Source organism: Gigantopelta aegis, chromosome 3, assembly GCF_016097555.1.
Source record: "Gigantopelta aegis isolate Gae_Host chromosome 3, Gae_host_genome, whole genome shotgun sequence".
In the NCBI taxonomy this organism is placed as follows: Eukaryota; Metazoa; Mollusca; class Gastropoda; order Neomphalida; family Peltospiridae; genus Gigantopelta; species Gigantopelta aegis.
In genome coordinates, this window is record NC_054701.1 from 35,820,436 (window position 1) to 35,840,682 (window position 20,247).

Sequence of the window (20,247 nt, forward strand, 5' to 3'; positions counted from 1 at the left end):
ATGTCCTGATTAACTTTGAAGAAATCTTTACATAACTTCAACCACAAAATACCCTTGTTATCACATTCAATCAGCTTAATCCCTTTTTCTGAAGTAGATCTATAAAATATAGATACACCGCCATTATTACGTTTGGCCCGATTATGTTTACTTAACCTTGGACAATGAATTGATGTATAACTGTCTAAAAATCTGTGAATGTTTTTTTTTGCTTTATTTTTTTATTTTTTTTATTTTTTTTATTTTTTTATAGATAGCCATGTTTCAGATAAAACATAATATATTTACAAAATAATTCAATGACACCTGGGTCACTAAGTTTTATTTGAAAACTTTCATAGTTAAAATATAAAAATTATAATTGCTCCTCATCGCTGTTCTATACCCAACTCTCGGACCATCATGAATTAAAAAAAGTTTGTTTTATTTAACGACGCCACTAGAGCACATTGATTTTTTATCTTATCATCGGCTATTGGACGTCAAACGTATGGTTATTCTGAAATTCTCGGACCATCATGAATAAAAAAAAGTTTGTTTTATTTAACGACGCCACTAGAGCACATTGATTTTTTTATCTTATCATCGGCTATTGTACGTCAAACGTATGGTCATTCTGAAACTGTTTTTTTTACAGGAAACCCGCTGTCGCCACATAGGCTACTCTTTTCCGATAGGCAGCAAGGGATCTTTCATTTGCGCTTCCCACAGGCAGGATAGCACAAACTATGGCCTTTGTTGAACCAGTTATGGATCACTGGTCGGTGCAAGTGGTTTACACCTACCCAATGAGCCTTGCGGGGCACTCACTCAGGGTTTGGAGTCGGTATCTGGATTAAAAATCCCATGCCTCGACTGGGATCAGAACCCAGTACCTACCAGTCTGTAGTCCGATGGCTTAACCACTGCGCCACCGAGGCCGGACCATCATGAATACGTCCATCCACATACAGTTTATCAGCAGACAGTTTCATATTTATTCCAGTCCCTCTCAGACGTTTCATCACAGGAGGGTTTTTTTTTTTTTTTAAATGATTTATTGTCCCAGCAAAAACAATTTGGCAATGTCAGGGATGAGTTATTTTAGGGATTATTAAGGTTTTCAGAACAATAATTCTACCTAATGCTGTTAATTTCCTTGTAGACCATTGTTTTATTAATTTTTTCATCATTAATATTTTCGGTTCCAATTTTTTAATAACAATATCTTCAAGATTTACAGAAAAATTCACCCCTAAAAGAGTAAATTGGTCAGAACCCCATTCTAGCCTCCATCTAGTATGATGGAAAACCTCCTTTGAGAATTTGTTACTGCCTATCCAAATAACTTTCGATTTTGAGTAATTTATTTTCAAGCCAGAGATAGCGTATTTGTCTAAAATGATTAAAGTATTTTCAAGGGATTTGTGAGATCCATCCAAGATAAAAGTTGTATCGTCTGCATATTGCGATATGAGATACTCTTGCCCATCAATTTCTATTCCTTTAATATTCTTATTATTTCTTATTAATATTGATAGAATTTCAGCACATATTATAAAAATATACGGGGAGAGAGGGTCATCTTGCCTACATCATCTTTCTAGTTTAAAACTTTCAGATAAAAAACCATTTTGTATTATTCTTGACTCTGAGTTATGATAAAATGTTAGAATCCAGTTTTTTATGGACATTTTAAAACTGAAAATATCTAGAGCTTGTTGAATAAACTGCCAAGACACCGAATCAAAAGCTTTTTCAAAATCAATTAACGGCAACATACCTGGTATATTATGGACCTCTGTGTATTGCATAATATCATATACTAATCTGATATTTTCACCTATATATCTTCCTTTTATAAAACCAGTTTGATCATCTGATATAATTTTATTTAGGACTTTTTTGATTCGGTTGGCAATACAACCAGAGGCTATTTTATATACACAATTTAATAACGTGACTGGTCGCCAATTTTTTAGAAACTGTTTTGGTTTATCAGATTTTGGGATGCAGGTAATTATTCCAAATTTTTGTGTACATGACATTTCTTTCAAATTGTAGCTACAATTAAACAATCTTACAATAAAATGACCCAAGTCGATCCAAAATATTTTTTAAAAAACTCTGAGCCAGGACTTTTGTCATTTTCCATACTTTTATCATCACAGGAGTTAGTTTCTTTTGCCGTCCTGGAACTTCTCGCGGTAATTGCTCTCCAATCCTTTTCTGCTCCCCGAGCTCGTTCCCTTTCGCCACAACATCTATTAATAGGGACGTACCTAGCCTAAAATAACTGGAAGGGGAGATGCTAATAAAAGACACACTATCTTGTCCCGCTAGACAAAAAAGAGGTTATTTTGAACCATTAGAAAACTATTTTCAGTATTGTGCCCCTTTGCAACTGCTTCCCTGCATATCACTTTTGCTAGGTACAGCTCTGCTTAATCCTGTTTAGGCCCTCACTTCATTCCGATCAGTATCCTCACAACCCATTAAATCAGCCAAGCGAGTTCTGAACATCTCTCTTGCATTGACATCCTCCCCCCATTCAATGTAAGTAGTTGTGTCGAACAGCGCTTTCAGAGGTCGAGTCATATGCTTTCGGTAAACGGGTTCACGGATGATTACGATGACCTGCTTCTCGCTTTCCAGATGTTCATCAATAGCTATCTTCAACTCGCACTGGCACCATTTACTTCTGGCAAAATTATTCGATATTATCAAGATGATTTTCTCGCTCTCCTCCATGCAGTCCATAATATTGTCAATGATCATCTTCGCTCCCTCAAAGTCCCTTTCGTGAATGCACAACCTGCGTCCTAATTCGTCTTCCAGAAAGGTACACACCTCCGCCAGGACCCAGTCCATGTCCCTGGAATCGCATGACACAAACGCGTCGTATTTGATGTTGACGTCTCTTCCCGGGAGCTGCTGATACTGGCGTCGTCGTCTGGAGTAGAAGCAGTATCGAATATTCCAGCGATTACGGTACACTACGACCATGACCACCACCGCCACGACGACAAAAGACCCAGCAGCTGACACAGGTATAACGTAAGGATTCAGCTTTTTACAGGATTCAGGTGTAGGATTATATTTGTCCAGGCGAATGTGTGTGGGATTCTTGCAGTAGTATCGCTGGGGATAGTTAACGAACACGACAGTTTTATTCTTCATCGCTTGTGTCATCCACGTACGGAACCACAGCAAGTCGCACGTACAAAGAAAGTCGTTGTTGCCCAGATTGATATGTTTGATCCTGCTTCTCATCTCAAACGGGAATGACGTTTCGTTGATGATGCTAATGCGATTGCCATCAAGATTTAAATAATCTAAGTGGGTCACGTTGCTAAAAGTCTCGGAATCCCATGCGGCCAGATAATTTCCTTGGAGATCTAATCTTCTCAAAAAGGGAAGATTTGAAAGAGTCTTTGGTGGGATAGTGTTTATTTGAGTTCTCTGAAGATTCAGATATTCAATGGACTTAAGTTGGAGTAGCATCGTTCTTAAGGAATCCAACGGGAGTAATATTCGCGTTTCCTGCAAAACTAGTTATTTTAATTTAGTGGCAAAACGAAAAGGAATTCCATTCTTAAACAACTCCTGTGTTATTTTAGGATTTTTTAATAACTGGAGCCGCAGAATGGTTGAGTTAAATGCAAACTTGTCTATAGTTTTCAGTTGATCGAGAGAATTTAAATTCAAAATTTCTAACCGAGGGAGTTTTCTAAAGGCATTGTTTGGGATGAGTCCCATTTGATTGCCATTTAAGGTCAGTTTCTTTAGATTGTCGAGACAAGAAAATGAAGACTTCTTAATTGTCCAAATTCCGTTATTCTCAACATTCAGGTTTTCCAATCTGTTATAACGGGTGCTGCCATTGGGCCAGCAGAAATCTGGCACCTTTCTCAGCCAATTGTATCCAATATTTATAATCCTAATGTTCATTGTTTGCCAGCTGGAAAGACTTTGTATATGATTGTAACTCACATCCAACATTGACAATGATGGCATGTTTGCGAACACAGACTCGTTTAGAAACGAAAGGTAGTTGTGCTTAAAAATAAATGCTGACACGTTTTGAACATTGGTGTCTTTAAACAGGTCCTCATTGACGTTGTTCGAGCTCATGTTACTGAGAATGATTGTATTCAAGTGTTTTCCAACAGACCGAAAAGCCATTCTCAACAAAGGTACTGGAATGATATTTCCACTGAGGTCAAGTTTCTCGAGGTCCTGGAAGTCTGTGAACGTATCCTCTGCTAGAACCGTTATACCGTCGCCGGGAAGTTCCAGAGTATGCAAGACGCAGGTAGAAATTGGTAACAGAACCGACCTGTTAACTATAGGAATTCTGGCATTTAGCAATACGAATGTCTTTATGTAAGATGGCACCGCAGGAATGCTTGTCAGGCCGGGGTTGTATTTGCCACATATCGCGATTTTGTGGTGTCGACACTGGCACACACTTGGACATTTCGTGGTGGAAGTGTCTTCAAATGCAAGGTCGCGTGTGAAGAGAAGAACCGCTAAGAGTGCCCATACATGTCGATAAGTCATACTGAACATTCTTGTCCTGTAATAAAATAATAAAACATGTCATTGATTGATTAAAACTATACTGGGTTTGGTGGTATACTAGTTAAACCATAGTTCTTAAAGGGGAAATAAACTCAAACATGAGCCTTATATGTTGGATTCATACCCGGAACACCAACAAATGAAATGAAAAACGCGTAAGTTTAGATTTAATAATAAAAAACGTGATTATTCCTGCTAACTATGGGTAGCCATTTTCTTTTATTTTCTTTGCGTCCGGTTTTCTAGATTGGAGCGAAGTGACATCAGCTCCTACCAACTCCTGTATGCACAGTGTAAACAAACGCTTTCGTCAACCTGACTTGTAAAACAACATAAATGACTGGTTAATATAATAAACTATTTAACCAAATATATTTCAATTTGCATTAATAGAACGAAATGGGGTTATAGTATTTTTCTCTCTTAAGAAATCTAAAGAAAAAAGGAAGGAAGGAAATGTTTTATTTAACGATGCACTCAACACATTTTATTTACGGTTATATGGCGTCAGACATATGGTTAAGGAGTACACAGATATTGAGAGAGGAAATTTCATGGGCTACTCTTTTCGATTAGCAGCAAGTGATCTGTTATATCCACCATCCCACAGACAAGATAGTACATACCACGGCTTTTGTTACACCAGCTGTGGAGAACTCGCTGGAATGCTTTATCACTAGACTACACCATTAGGCCTATTGGTAGGCTACGTTAGAGCAAAAACGACCATTCACGATACCCAAGTGATAATGTTCTTTTCTTTGGGACTACGTAATTGGTCAGTTCTGTGATTTTAGATGGGAACGTCTACGTTTTACAGAATGATTTATAGTAACAAAGCATAACGGCTGATAATGTCCATTACCATTTTAGGGGTGCAGGTATACCCCCAATACCCTGTGATATTAAACAAAATGCCGCCTGTACGTAATTTTGTGTCTAGACGGTGCTAATTAATGGTTTGTCCATCAGAACAGAGCAGAACAGAACATTATTACACTCTGGGCCATCGTTTGATGGCATTTGAGGAATACAGATATAGATATATAATATAACAGCATCAAGATAACAGAGTTTGAAAAACCAATTCATAAACTGTAAATAATGAAAGTCTTAAGAAACACAGAAATGTTTGTTAATAATAGTTATAAATCTACACAAGTTTCTAAGGGTGACTATATTTTTACAATTGAAAAGCTGCGTAAATTGGTTTAAATTTGGTCTTGTAAAATACTATTTGTGAATATATTTACATCTATCTTCTGTACATTTTGTACATATAAATAAGTAGTGAAATTCATCACCAACATCATCAGCAGTACAAAGATACATTTCCTGTTTTCATATAAAATATTGGTCCATCTCCCTGTTTCAATAGGTAAAAAATGGTTACCTATACAAAATCTAAGAAATGTATTGCACATAGTTGTATCAAGTATGTTGAGATATGTTTCAAACACTAAGTTCTCTTTAAATAGTCTGTAAGTTAAACCGTTATTGGATTTTGAAAGGCCACTTTGCTAATTCTGTAAAAACTGGTCTGACAGGCTTTCTTTAACTAATGTCTTTAACCATGCTGCTGAACTAAACATTTGCTTGTCCCAGATATTATTTAGGCCAAGCTTATAAAATATATCTCTAACACTGATAATCCATTTAGGGTTTGTTCCACATTGTATATAGTCAAGAAACAATAATTTGTAGATCTGTACTGATAGCTTGGGACATTTATCTGTCAGAAGACGAGCCCAAAAACACACAATACACGTGGATATTATAAGCAGTAGTGGTTTTCTTTCAAACTCTCCATATAACATTGTCACGGGGATTCTATAATACCCGTAACTGAATAAAACACGATTATCAAAATATCTCTCCTAACTGTATATCTATTAGATCTCTCTGTAACAGGCGGTTAAACCCTAGTATGGCTCGTCTCTAGGTATGATCAGAGATACGATGTTATATAAAGTATATATTATTATAGCACGTTTAGCTCACTAGAAACACAACAAAACACAATACACTTTGGAATCTGTATTAACCTACGCTGACAAATGTACAGCCGTAGTAGTTAATTAATAACAACAATAATAACAACCCAGAACTGATCACTTAATTAGTTAATCTCTAGGTGTCTAGTTACACAATATGCGAATCACTTCACCGTTACACCACACCCACACGTGTGATAATTGAGAAACGCTTCCAGGAGAAGTTAATTAATAAAGGAATTACAACACCATTCCTAACTGGTTAATTTTTAATTAACCCTTACTACTCGTTCAGTAACGTGTGATAATTGAGAAACGCTTCTTGGGGAACTTAATTAATAAAGGAATTACAGCTCTATTCCTAACGGGTTAATTTTTAATTAACCCTTAACTACTCTTTCAGTAATCTTGTAACACAGAATTAATACTGGTACCTATCACAATAAAGACAATAACCTACAGTTTACCTAGGTCCTCTAGGATGGCTGGCAAAGCTTTATATTACCAAATACTCATATAATGTTAGAACAAAAAGTCTACGATTTACTTCGTCAGATGACCGAAGACACTGTCTAAAGAATATTGGTATAATACAGTATCAAAATTTTAAAGTCACATCAATCACATCAAGGTTATACACAGAGCAGAAATGATATTTACCAAAGTCCAAACGGACTAACGTTCCCGGGAAGCTTCCTTTTCGTTCTTCTAGATATCTCTAAAAACTAGCTATTTATTATAAAATCAGAATTCGCCTGGGGGTACAAGGCGGTACCTCCCCCTATCATCTGATATTTCCAACGTGACCAAGCGGTATTATTTCTCTCTGATCGTCAGACTTATTGACGCCATCGTCGCCAAATCACGGTTGTAAAAACCGCACTCGCAGAGGTATTACGTAACTACTCGCCACATGGCCTCCCCAGCTGGACTAAGTGCATATTGGAATGCCCGATCGCGCGAAGTATTACGTAACAAGTTGCCCATCTGGGCTACGTGCAATGAAACTGCACACGGCCCTCTAACACAATTAAAATCGCCACAGGCGAAAACAAATTAAGAGCATGTACCGTCACAAACATATATACAGGTGTGCTTTTTCTTGCATTTGATAAATATGGTAAAAACTCGATATGTACACTTTCTAATATATTAATATTTTCAAATCCCCAGTTTTCACAACCACAGAGTAATATCGGAACAACAATTGCATCAAATAATTGTAAACGATATTCATTTGACAAACAATATTCATTCATTTCTTGTAGTCCTTTTTCGAACCTCCGAATATGACAATCTTTGTTTTTGACACGTTTACTGTTAATTTCCATGTCTTGCATTTAACATATGTTGAAGGTCATATTTGTTTCTAGTCTAGTCGGGCAGTGGCATCAGCATATAACAATAACAATCGTTAGATCTATGTCAAGATATATATCAAAATCAAAGGCGTTAATCGTAATACCTTTGCACTGTTGTGCCTTGAAATAAAAACAACGACAATAAAATAGGGAATACATTTTCTCCTTGTCTCATGCCTATGTCGCACATAAAATATTCTGGTAGTTCACCGTCCTTTCTGATACATCATTTAATTCCACTGTACATGCTATGAATCACCCTGAAACATGTCCCATTACATACCTATTCAATCTTACTATAGATAGATAGATAGATATTCCTTATTTCCTCCATAAAATGAAGATTATTAAAAAAAAAATACAATAACAAATAGACAGGACATAATACAGTATCAAAATAAATAAATGTAAAAATACAAAAAACGGTTACTAATCAATCTAAATAACTTCGTACAACTTTACTATTAGTGTTGAAGAAGAATGTTCCACCTTCGTAGTGTATAGCTAACCAGTAGCATTACACTTTCCCACATATCGTAATCTAGAGACAATTGGCAATCTACAGGCAAACCGCCAAGTAAAAATGACGGAAACAAATCTTCATCTTCCCATAACTTCACAAATAATTCAACATTAAGCAAGTCACATACCTTGTTAAATAGAACATATCTTTCTTTAAGTTCAATTTGACAAGACATAAACACGTGTTTAACTATATCATGAGCTACTGTGCCACATAAACATTCTTTTCATTGCAATGGAGTTGAACCAACATGAATGAGTCTAGCGATATCACGAAAGCTGTGTGGTTTTTCTAAAGCAAGTTTCCATAGTCTATGTTCAGAACCAGATCTAATTGTACAATAGCGTGAGAGAGACAGTCTAGGTTTGAGTTGTCTTTCTACTAACGTAGTTTCATGAGAACGTATATTTTGCATTAAAAGTTGAGACCATATGCTTTTAGTCATAAACATAGAATTATATACATAGTCATCTATCACACCACACAAATCATATTTACAAACTAGTAACATATTAAAGATAGAAGACTTAGTATTCCAGTTCTCTTTATGAATTAACAGTGACTTACACCTGTACTGCCCAAGTCTGGCTGAAAACATATTTTTAAAAACAAACGATGACTTTGCATTACAAAGTTTACCCAGGAATATCAGTGCTTGGTGATCTTGTAAAGAAATTAGTGCAATTGAGTATGTGGTAATTACATTAGGAGTTTGTTTAGGGAAACCCTGCACCTTTCTACAGAAGCAGCGCTGGATTACTTCTAACATTTCATATTCTTTTAGTGATAGTCGTCCCCACACATTACATCTGTATAAACCACATGGTAAAATAACTCTTTCCAGGATTTTCAGAGAGGAAATGGGATTAAAACCACCAAAGCACAAACCAAAATCATGATTAGCATTAATTAGCTTTCTAAGTTTCTCACAAGCTCGGGTTGTTCGTTCTAATGTTGATTTAGTTGAAATAATCAAGACACCAGCATATACAACAGATTCTTTAACAGGTAGCTTAATTTTGCCCAAATGTAGTGTAGTTTGTAACAATGGTTTTCTTGTACGCACAAATTGCAATATAGTACTTTTACTTGCATTATATCGTAATTTCCATTTATTTGCATATACTTCTGTAATATTAAGTAGTCTTTGCAAGGAGTATGTCAGGACATTGCCTCCAGGGCAGATTAAGACCATTAACAGAATCATTCAGTGCATGCAGTAAAACATTAATATAGAGAGTAAAACGTCATGGTATGAATCACCCTGAAACATGTCCCATCAATATTATATTTTAATAGTTTAGACCTCAGTCCTATCCTCCAAATGGTATCAAAAGCTTTTTTGAGATCGATAAAAAAGCACAGTATATTATTTTTTCCTTATTCCGGGTAGAAAAATGTTAAAAGTTCCATATTCTGAATGTACGGTGGCTGGGAAAGGACGTCACATCAAATTATTTTTCTCGGTCGATCAATTTAATGTCTCGATCGATCGACTTACTATCTCGATCGATCGACTTACTATCTCGATCGACTGACTTACTATCTCGATCGATCGACTTTCGAACTTGAGGCTTTGCATCAAGATAGGCGACTGGGATACCGTTATAGGTTATACTATACCATATAAAATCCTGTAAGCAACAATCTTAACGTTTGTGGTTAAAAACACCATATGCAATATATCAACAAAACCATAACATTCATCCATTCGGGTACATTTCCACACAGTTGGTCAATGGGGTGCATTGTTCCTATCTTTAAAAAAGGCAATGCAAACGACCCTGATAATTACAGAGGCATAAAATGAATCATGTCATAAGTGACGCTCAATTTGGTTTTAGAAAACAGTTCTCAACGATCGACGCCGCTTTCATTCTTCAATCTTTAATTGAACGAATATTGAAGAATAAAAAGCGACTGTATTGCTGCTTCGTGGACTATAGTAAAGCATTTGATTATGTCAATAGACAAAAATTACGGTACAAAATGATTCAACTTGGTATCGATGGTAAAATAGTTAATGTTATTCGGTCACTGTATGATAATGTGAAATGCTGCGTTAAATATAACAATATGCTATCCAACTTTTTCAATTGTAGAAACGGCCTTTTCCAAGGTGAAGTATTATCACCGATATTATTTTTCATGTTTGTAAATGACTGCGAAATGCATTTCTTATCAGATAATTGCCCCTATATCGACATCCAATCATTAAATATATTCCTACTTATGTATGCCGATGATATGGTTCTTCTAGCCGAAACACCAGAAGGCCTTCAGTCAATGCTAAATTCATTATCAAAATATACTACCAAATGGGACCTAACTGTAAATACAACTAAGACTAAGGTCATCATTTTTAGAAATGGGGGGGGGGGGGATCATTCGAGACAACGAAAAGTGGTTATACAATGGTGAACAGTTAGAGGTCGTAAATGAATTAATTTATCATGGCTTACTATTCTGTTATAACGGTAAATTTAACCGAACACAAAAACGATTCGCTGATCAGGGAAGAAAAGCCTTGTTTTCATTATTAAACGTATGCAAAAGACAATATTTTAATATTGAAACAATGCTATCTGTTTTTGACACCTATGTTAACAGTATTCTTAGCTATAGGTCAGAGGTCTGGGGATTCCACTGTGCAAGGGATGTTGAAAATATTCATACAAAATTCTTTAAAAAAACTACTTGGAGTCTAACAATACTGTCACTTGATTACGACGAGTAGGCCGGTTATTTCGCACTAAGAATTGCAATACTGTCCCTTGATTACGACGAGTAGGCCGGTTATTTCACACTAAGAATTGCAATACTGTCACTTGATTACGACGAGTAGGCCGGTTATTTCGCACTAAGAATTGCAATACAGTCCCTTGATTACGATGCTTAGGCCGGTTATTTCGCATCAAGAATTGCAATACTGTCACTTGATTACGGCGCTTAGGCCGGTTATTTCGCACTAAGAATTGCAATACTGTCACTTGATCATGACGCTTAGGCCGGTTATTTCGCACTAAGAATTGCAATAATGTCACTTGATTACGACGAGTAGGCCGGTTATTTCGCACCAAGAATTGTAATACTGTCACTTGATTACGACGAGTAGGCCGGTTATTTCGCACTAAGAATTGCAATACTGTCACTTGATCACGACGAGTAGGCCGGTTATTTCGCACTAAGAATTGCAATAATGTCACTTGATCACGACGAGTAGGCCGGTTATTTCTCACTAAGAATTGCAATACTGTCTCTTGATTACGACGAGTAGGCCGGTTATAAGCTTTGATGTTTTGTTTCAGTCAAAGAGATTAGTGCCATTTTATTAATGCTAGTTGTTTGTTCTGTTAATAATAAGTATTATAAATACTAGTGGTTCATTGCTTTATGATTGTCACCTCTCATAAGAACAACGGATATGACTGTCATCTGTGTGCTTTATTAAACCTAAGCTGTGTTTTGATACTACATTTACACTGCCTATAACTATGTATGACAAGGACGAGACGGTGCCCATTGGTAAAGCGCTCGCTTGATGCGCGGTCGGCCTGGGATCGACCCCTGTCGTCAGGCCCATTAGACTATTACTCGTTTTATCCAGTGCACAACAATTGGTATATCAAAGGCCGTGGTATGTGCTATGCTGTCTGTGGGATGGTGCATAATACAAAGTAAAATACAAATAGTATAAAAGATCCCTTGCTACTAACGGAAACGTAGCGAGTTTCCTCCAAGACTAGATGTCAAAATTACCAAATGTGTGACATCCAATAGCAGGTGATTAATAAATCGATGTGCTTTAATTGTGTGTCGTTAAACAAAAGAAACTTTAAAAAAAAAAATATTAGGCCTACTACAGATGTGTTATGATACTAAATTACATTTACTACCTATAACTCTGTGTGACAATGGGCGGGACATAGCCCAGTGGTACAGCGCTCGCTCGGTGCGCGATCGGTGTGGGATCGATACCCGTCGGTGGGCCCATTGGGCTATTTCTCGTTCCAGCCAGTACACCACGACTGGTATGTATTACCCTGTCTATGGTATGGTGGATATAAAAGATCCCTTGCTGCTAATCGAAAAGAGTAGCCCTGGAAGTGGCGACAGCGGGTTTCCTCTCTCACTATCTTTGTGGTCCTTAACCATATTATGTCCGACGCCATATAAACGTAAATAAAATGTGTTGAGTGCGTCGTTAAATAAAACATTTCTTTCTTTCTGTATGACAATAGAAATCATTATCGGCCAGCAGGAGGGATTGGAAGACAATTATTATCCCACAGTAAGTAGTCCGATTCAGTAATACAAGATTGAATCAGTATTAAAATAGAGTTTATTGTACTTGAGCAAGCATAGGCGTACGGGCTCCCATTTTGTAGGGGGCGGGGGTGGGGGGCAGGTTGTTGTTTGCCCGAAGTAAACGAAAATGTCCCAAGCTGGATAACAACATTTATTCATATTAGCATTACTACCAAACAGCTATATAGGGTTGCAAACGAATCACTACGTATTTTTACATGGTATACAACTAATTTTGAGGGTAGAATGATGGAAATACGTAGAAAGGTATCAGGTTAGCACATTTTTCCTGAATATCTCTATAATTTTTGCCCGAATTTTAGGTTTTGCTCCAGCAGTCGGATCCACACACACACACCCAAACACCCCCACATACCCCCCCTCCCCCCCCCCCCCCCCCCCCCCCCCCAACCCCCTGTCTCCTACGCTTAAGTGAGCAAGCTATATTATTTGACCGGTTCATCCAAATATAAGCCTTTAGTCGCGACTCGAGACTGTTGGAGACTAGTTTTTAAGCACTTTCTCATAATGAATAAATTCAACATACAAATAAAGATGTCGAAATTATTAATATTTTATTATTAGTACATGTATTATATTAAATTGAAAAAAAATAAAACCACGTCTCCCTCCTGTTATATGCACACACGTTCCTGGCAATGTAAGCCAAATGTCTCGATTACGGTTGTTTGTTTGTTTGTTTAAACACACCACTAGAGCACATCGATTTATAAATCATCGGCTAGTGGATGTCAAACATACGGTCAATTTAAACAGTCATAGAGCGGAAACCCGCTACATTGTTCCATTAGTAGTAAGGGATCTATTATATGCACCATCCCACAGACATGATAGCACATACCACGGCCTTTGATATACCAGCCGCGGTGCACTGGCTGGAACGAGAAATAGCCCAATGGGCCCACCGACAGAGATCGATCCTAGACCGACCGTGCATCAAGCGAGCGCTTTACCACTGGGCTACGTCCCGACCCGTCTCGATTACGTGACGGGATAATTTTGGGATGTTGTTTAAAAGTCCAAACTGTAGCAGTACTCGTTTAGACTGGTGGCGTTAAAAAAATGAAAAAAATTGTTTTTGCTTATGAAGGGAGGGGTTTCGAAAAATATGTATACTAAGTACTTACATATGCCAAAGACTCGTAAAACCTAGCACGAGTCTATTAGAAATACTCAACAGATGCACGAAATTCGTCACAAATCCTGTAGTTGTTGTTGTTGTTTAATGATAATAATGTTGTCAACTGATATCAAACGGTGCTTCCAGCTGCATTAAACTGATAAGTAGCAACTTTCTGTAACCGTACATGAGGAAAAACGTACGTACAGTTATTCGTTTCCTGGTTTTTAGAAAACATGCGCAGTATACGTTTACTTTCAACTTTTGTGCGTAACGCTCGCCTCGGTAATCGTGTCATTCCGAAAGACAGGCATATACATAACAGGAAAGAAAGGAGCATTTGTGTATCGACAATGCATGTGGATTAAAAAAAAGAGATGAATATCTGCGCGACAACACTGCTCTGCATTTTAAAGGTGCATTGTAATTGAAAGAAGACGGGACGTAGCACTCAGCTGATGCGTGGTCGATCCCCCGTTGGTGGGCCCATTGAGCTATTTCTCGTTCCAGCCAGTGCACAATGACTGGTATATACCAAAGGCCGTGGTATGTGTGATGATTGTCTGTGTGATGATGCATATAAAAGATCCCTTGCTGCTAATGGAAATATGTAGCGGGTTTCCTCTCTAAGACTATATTGTAAAACATTACAAAATGTTTGACATCCAATAGCCGATGATTAATAAATCAATGTGCTCTAATAGTGTCGTTAAACAAAACAAACTTCAACTTTTATAACTGAAAATGTGTGTGTATATTTGTATGTGTTAAACGATTACACATCATATTTGCATAATTAATCAAAGAATTTGAACATTGCGATGTCATTTCACTCGGCGAAAACAGGTTTAAAAAAACACCTAAAAACTATACTTGACTAAAAAAGTAATGATAATAAAATTTAAAATACATACTTAGCCAAAACCAGTCTAACGGGCGAGCGCGATCAGTCACCTTACACTAAATATGTCTCAGCAAACATCTCTAGGTGAATCAAATCAATTCCTAGTGCCAATAATGTTAACGTTTACTAATAAAACTGATACAAGCAGCGTATTAACACACACACACACTGGCAGTACACCACTAAAAGGTGTGGCATCTCACATACATTTTAATCTACCTGCAAGAAATTTTGGGGGCGTGGCCGTTTTAAAAAATTAATTTAATGTTTAATGAAAATTGCAGTTCCATTTTGGGAGCTATCTGGACTGGTTTCAAATTGTTGTGTATACTGCATAGTACCTGTTCAACAAATACTTTTTAAAAATGTATTTATTTATTGCCAATGGATAATAGTATTTGCACAAATAATGAATGTCACATATTACTCCGTACATCGGTGCACCTCGAACTTTGACACAGAACTTTTTTTTTTGGTACATGAATGAATGAATGAATGGATGAATGAATGTTTAAGACACCCCAGCACGAAAAATACATCGGCTATTGGGTATCAAACTATGGTAATGGAAACAAACAAGATGATGATCAACATCAACAGAAAAATTCAAGATATAAATAAAAACAGTGTAAAGAACTGTACAAGAATACAAATACAAATATCACAGATAGATACTGACTTTTACTCTAAACTTCAATTTGTGCTGTATTGGCCATTCTCAAAGAGAATGTTACACCCCTGCACCACGGTGAGGTTACATCACGCGCAGGGGTCTTTGGTACAATGCAACCTCAAACGTAACGGAGCGAGCCCAGTCATAAACGAGTCAAAGTTTGTTTTGTTTAAGGGCACCATGGCTCTTGGATGTAATTATTTTTTAGTAATTTGTAGTAATTTTGTCATATAGTCTTAGAGAGGAAACCCGCTACATTTTTCCGTTAGTAGCAAGGGATTTTTTATATGCATCATCCCACAGACAGGATAGCAAAGAATACCACGACTTTTGATATATCAGTCGTGGTACACTGGCTGGAACGAGAAATAGACTGACCGCGCATCAGGCGAGTGCTTTACCACTGGGCTACGTCCCGTTTAGCCGAAATACATAATTAGTTTTAATGAGAGCTTCTACACTGGATGCGTGCAGTGCATGCGTTTACAATGAAGTATATGCACAAAACTTCAGTCTATATGTTCCCCTAAGAAAATAATGAATTTCAGGTGTTACAGTATGGCATTTCCAACCTTCTGAACAGAGTAAACGGGAAAAGTGAGGGAGTGGGGAGGCATGGCACCCGTAACTCATCCAATTTCGCCGCTCATGATCGAATCCACAGTGGCACATACTTGACTTTCTTACACCGCGGTGGAAGAGATATGTGTAATATTATGCCTTTTGAGAGGTCATGACCTCTGATCAGGTGATCGACTGTGTCACACATTACAACTCCGTATAGAACATCAAGATAAACGTCTCCGGCGCGATATTTATTATTATGATGTTCATTGTTATCGGAAGTCCAATAATTGTCAAAATGTTGTAAAAAATGGACCGTAGATGTTTCCCTTGATGAACTAAACTCAGCATAGATCTTCATGCAAAAAGTGTGCTTATGGTTCTTTCAATTCATATTTTTAAATCAGAAAAATACTTGCGGTCAATTCTTATAATTAATGTTAGCAGCGTAATTTAACAAAATATATATTTTAATAATTTTGTTTAGCCTTGAATATGTTTATAATATTGTGTGTAAACTTTATTCAGTGGCGTAGGATAGCCCGAGTACTCTGCTGAGGGCTAGACGGACATTTGGACAGATATTGAGCCCTCCAAATGTCCGTCTAGCCCTCTACAGTCAGAGTACTCGGGCTAGTATATATATATAGGTAGTTCGAACAGTCTTCGAGGATACACACTTAATTCTGCGTCCTTTATCTAAAAGTTTCTACCAGCTGTGCCACCACGTCTGCCATCTTCAAAATCGGGGGGGGGGGGGGGGGGGGGGGGGGGGGGGGGGGGGGGGGGTTCAAAAAGAGAATACAATTCGGGCAAAATGAGCTGGCCTGAACACGTTCAAGCATGTATTTCCATCAATCTACCCACAGTATTAGTTGTAATCCATGTCAAAATACGTATCGATACGTTTGCTGTTTAACAGTAATGCTAATATGAATAAACATTGTAATCCAGATACTTTTATTTAATTCAGTAAAAAAAATCGGCCTGCCCCACTCCCTCCCCTCCCCACCACATACACACACACAAATGGGAGCCCGTACGCATATGAATATTATAATACTAAATCGAGTCGATGTTGGGATTCAATAACTGACGTTCAATATAAGTATGAGCCAAGTGTGGGTTGAGCTCCGACTCAGGCTATCTGGCCAGTTTGTAAAACTGACAGACGTCAACCAGTCTTTATTTCTCGATACAGATCACTGAAGATTTTTGTTTGGTTTTCTTTACAGTTAACCGGTTTACAGTTTTATAGCCAAATCAGTATATATCTACATTTGTATTAATTGAAATGTGAACTTCTATTTTGTCAAGTATCCAATTTTCTGCAGCTATCCAAAGCTTTTGTCACAATCATAGAAATTTGTTTGCAAAGTTTCACGCAAGCTATTGGAGATTGTCCATTTATCTGAATCAGTGTAGTTTATCATGTGAAAAAAAGTATTTGTACCAAGGATTCTGTGGAACAGTACATACTGAACCCATATTATAGTGGTATCTTTCAAAGATTCAGAAGGTAAAATATCATATGCAGAGACGGATCTAGGGGGGCAGGGACCCTGCCCCCACCTTAAAGTTTACGATAGTTATAATTTTATTATATATTAATTTTCATTTTTTTACGATCCCCTCCAAACCTCCCCCAAATTTCCATTGGAATTCCGCCTCATGGTTTGGGGCCCCAATGGATTTTCTGGATCCGCCACTGATATGTGTTCCCTAATAAAAGTTTTAATTTAAAAGGCAGGAATGGTCTTTTAACAGCGATAAACGAATTATTAATATTTAATCTTTGATCTCCATCCAAAAAAAACCCCAAAAAACCCCACCAGATTTTACAGCGTTCAGTAGCAATGAATAATAAAATATATATATATATATATATATATATATATATATATATATTGCTATATTTTTGGTGAAAGTTTCAAAAAAGGTTTCGTTGTTTTACAAATCAGGTTAATGAAAGCGAAGCGCCTTGTCGTAAATTAATGCGTTTGTTTATACTGTGCTTAAGAGGAGATGGACGGAGCTGACGTCACTTCGTCCCAAGCTATACTACCGGTCGTCACAAAAACGAAACAAAATGGCTGCCCCCAGTTAGCAGGAATAATCATGTTTTTTTATTAACTCTAAAATTACGCGTTTTCCATTTGTTAAAGTGTCAGTATATGTTGGTGGTCCGGGTATGCATCTTTCCAACACATAAGGCTCTTGTTTGAGTTGACCCTACCTTTAACAACGTATCATCTTAGCAGCTTATCGTCTTATTAGCGTATCGTCAGCATATCGTCTTAGCAGCGTTTTTTTTGTCTTATCAGGTATTCTTCAATATCAATGGTAATGTCATTTATATCGTTGTTGATTCTAACCAAAATAACAAGGATGTACCCCCAAAACAAACAAAACAAACAAACAAAAATAAACAAAAAACAACAACAACAAACCCATACACCTCTCGAAGAATTAAGGAAGCGTTTTTATTCTAGAAGAAAACTACTAGTACTTGTGAGTGTGATTTCTGGGTGTGGTAGGAAACGGCAGCCAGTCGATCATCATGATCAGTACACTCAGTGCATGTCAGGGGCGTAGCTAGCGGGTGGGAGAGCACACAAATTCCGGAAAAAATTATAGAAACTTAAAGAAAATTATCTTCTTAACCGTTTATGGACTTTTAGACTATTAACTACTCAGTCCTCCCCCCCCCCCCCCCCCAACAAAATATCCTAGCTACGGCCCTGCATGTTCAATCATGTTGGCTGGCTTCTCGATGGTGTAGTATTTGTATACGTTTGCTACTATAGATACCATTTTATGGAACTTTTACCATCGACATATAACACAATTGCATGTATTATGACAATATACTGGTTTTGTACAAACCTTCACGGTTTTGCGTTGTATACATTTTCCGCCAACCAATTTAAAAAAACATTAATCACACAATATATTATGACAACATTTATATACCCCCCCCCCCCTCCCTCCCCGAAAATAATAATAAAATAAACAAAAAAACAAAAGAAAACCAAAAACACACTGATAAAAACTAAAGAAAATAATTAATAAACCCCAATATAAAAAAAGCTAGCCTGAAAAACAAGAAAGAAAGAAAGAAAGAAAAAAAAAAATAATAATAATAATAATAATAATAAAGAGAATCGAACCTTGCGTAGACCTGGATGTGGTAATCCGATAAAGATGTTTAGTCCTGTCCGCTTAGCTTCGTCCACGGGAATGACCGGGTGCCAAGGACGCAGGCTCTTTTAATTTATACACCCTTTCTCTATAGCGCATTACGTCACATCACTCGTGCAGTGGGAAATTCCACTTTGTGTAACAGTTTTTCTTGGAAATAAACAAATCGATAGCGTACATATCGACTCATGCGTATGGGCAGCGAGATGGTAGGACGTGGTTTGTCGGAGCTCCGCCAATCTTAATATCTTCAAGAGCTATCCTGTTTCTTTTGTTTTAATTTTTATCAGTTATGATATGTAAATTTCTTTATTAATTCATCTATACGTATATGTGAAGAATGCGAGAATACCGTTGCAGTAATGACGAGAATACATGTGGTTCCAACATGGCGGCAATCCGTTTTTATAGAAGTACACCACAGAAGGCCTTATATTACAGTTATCTTCCCATTTGGTTGTCCGGAAATTTGTCCGCGCATGTAGTCTGCTGTTTAACTGTGATTATTTCATGGCAGACAGCTATGAAGTGACAACTATTTGACTGAAGTGACAGGGGAGAGCATGTAGTTTGTAAACATGTGTAACTTGTTAACGTTGAAGACTTGTTTGTGGTAATTCCGGCCCATGCAAAAGTAGTGCTTTGTATGTAAAATGGGTGTACTCTGGCCAGGTTTAGAGGGTGTGTTTGTTTGTTTGTTTAAACCAATATGCTGGGAGAAAGAGCTGGACAACAAGGGTTGTCCTTTTCAGGGTATGTGTCCCCCAGGCAGTCAAAGGTACATACAGGGCCTGCTGATATTAATAAAAAAATGTTATAGCCACTAACGCTATATAGAAACATATAGCGAAATTAATTGTGGTCTGTGGCCTGAGGAAACGCGAGCTGCTTTGTTTTGAAATAAACAAAATTGATGTATTACCGCATGATACCATTGTAAAATTGTGTTCTGATGTTTTCATAGATCATAAAGTTGAGGATGCTAAGACAATCTTGTTTGACCTTTGCTATAATA

The 20,247-nt window shown here is 37.2% G+C and overlaps 2 protein-coding genes across 2 annotated transcripts; both read right to left on the minus strand.

Annotated features, from left to right (window-relative positions):
• Positions 1 to 815: 815 nt before the first annotated feature.
• Positions 816 to 3,483, minus strand: LOC121367949 (toll-like receptor 2). Its single transcript, XM_041492419.1, has one exon. It carries the CDS (start codon positions 3,481 to 3,483, stop codon positions 2,434 to 2,436), a length of 1,050 nt encoding a protein of 349 aa, XP_041348353.1. The 3' UTR covers positions 816 to 2,433.
• Positions 3,484 to 3,534: 51 nt separating this feature from the next.
• Positions 3,535 to 19,329, minus strand: LOC121367950 (chaoptin-like). Its single transcript, XM_041492420.1, has 2 exons — positions 19,202 to 19,329; positions 3,535 to 4,558 (listed from the first exon to the last, which is right to left on the minus strand). Exon 2 carries the CDS (start codon positions 4,549 to 4,551, stop codon positions 3,535 to 3,537), a length of 1,017 nt encoding a protein of 338 aa, XP_041348354.1. The 5' UTR covers positions 4,552 to 4,558; positions 19,202 to 19,329.
• Between the last annotated feature and the right edge of the window lie 918 nt (positions 19,330 to 20,247).

Bases quoted from the DNA above. Each gene is read 5' to 3' on its own strand.
- LOC121367949 (XM_041492419.1), bottom strand. From the start codon at position 3,483: ATGCTACTCCAACTTAAGTCCATTGAATATCTGAATCTTCAGAGAACT.
- LOC121367950 (XM_041492420.1), bottom strand. From the start codon at position 4,551: ATGTTCAGTATGACTTATCGACATGTATGGGCACTCTTAGCGGTTCTT.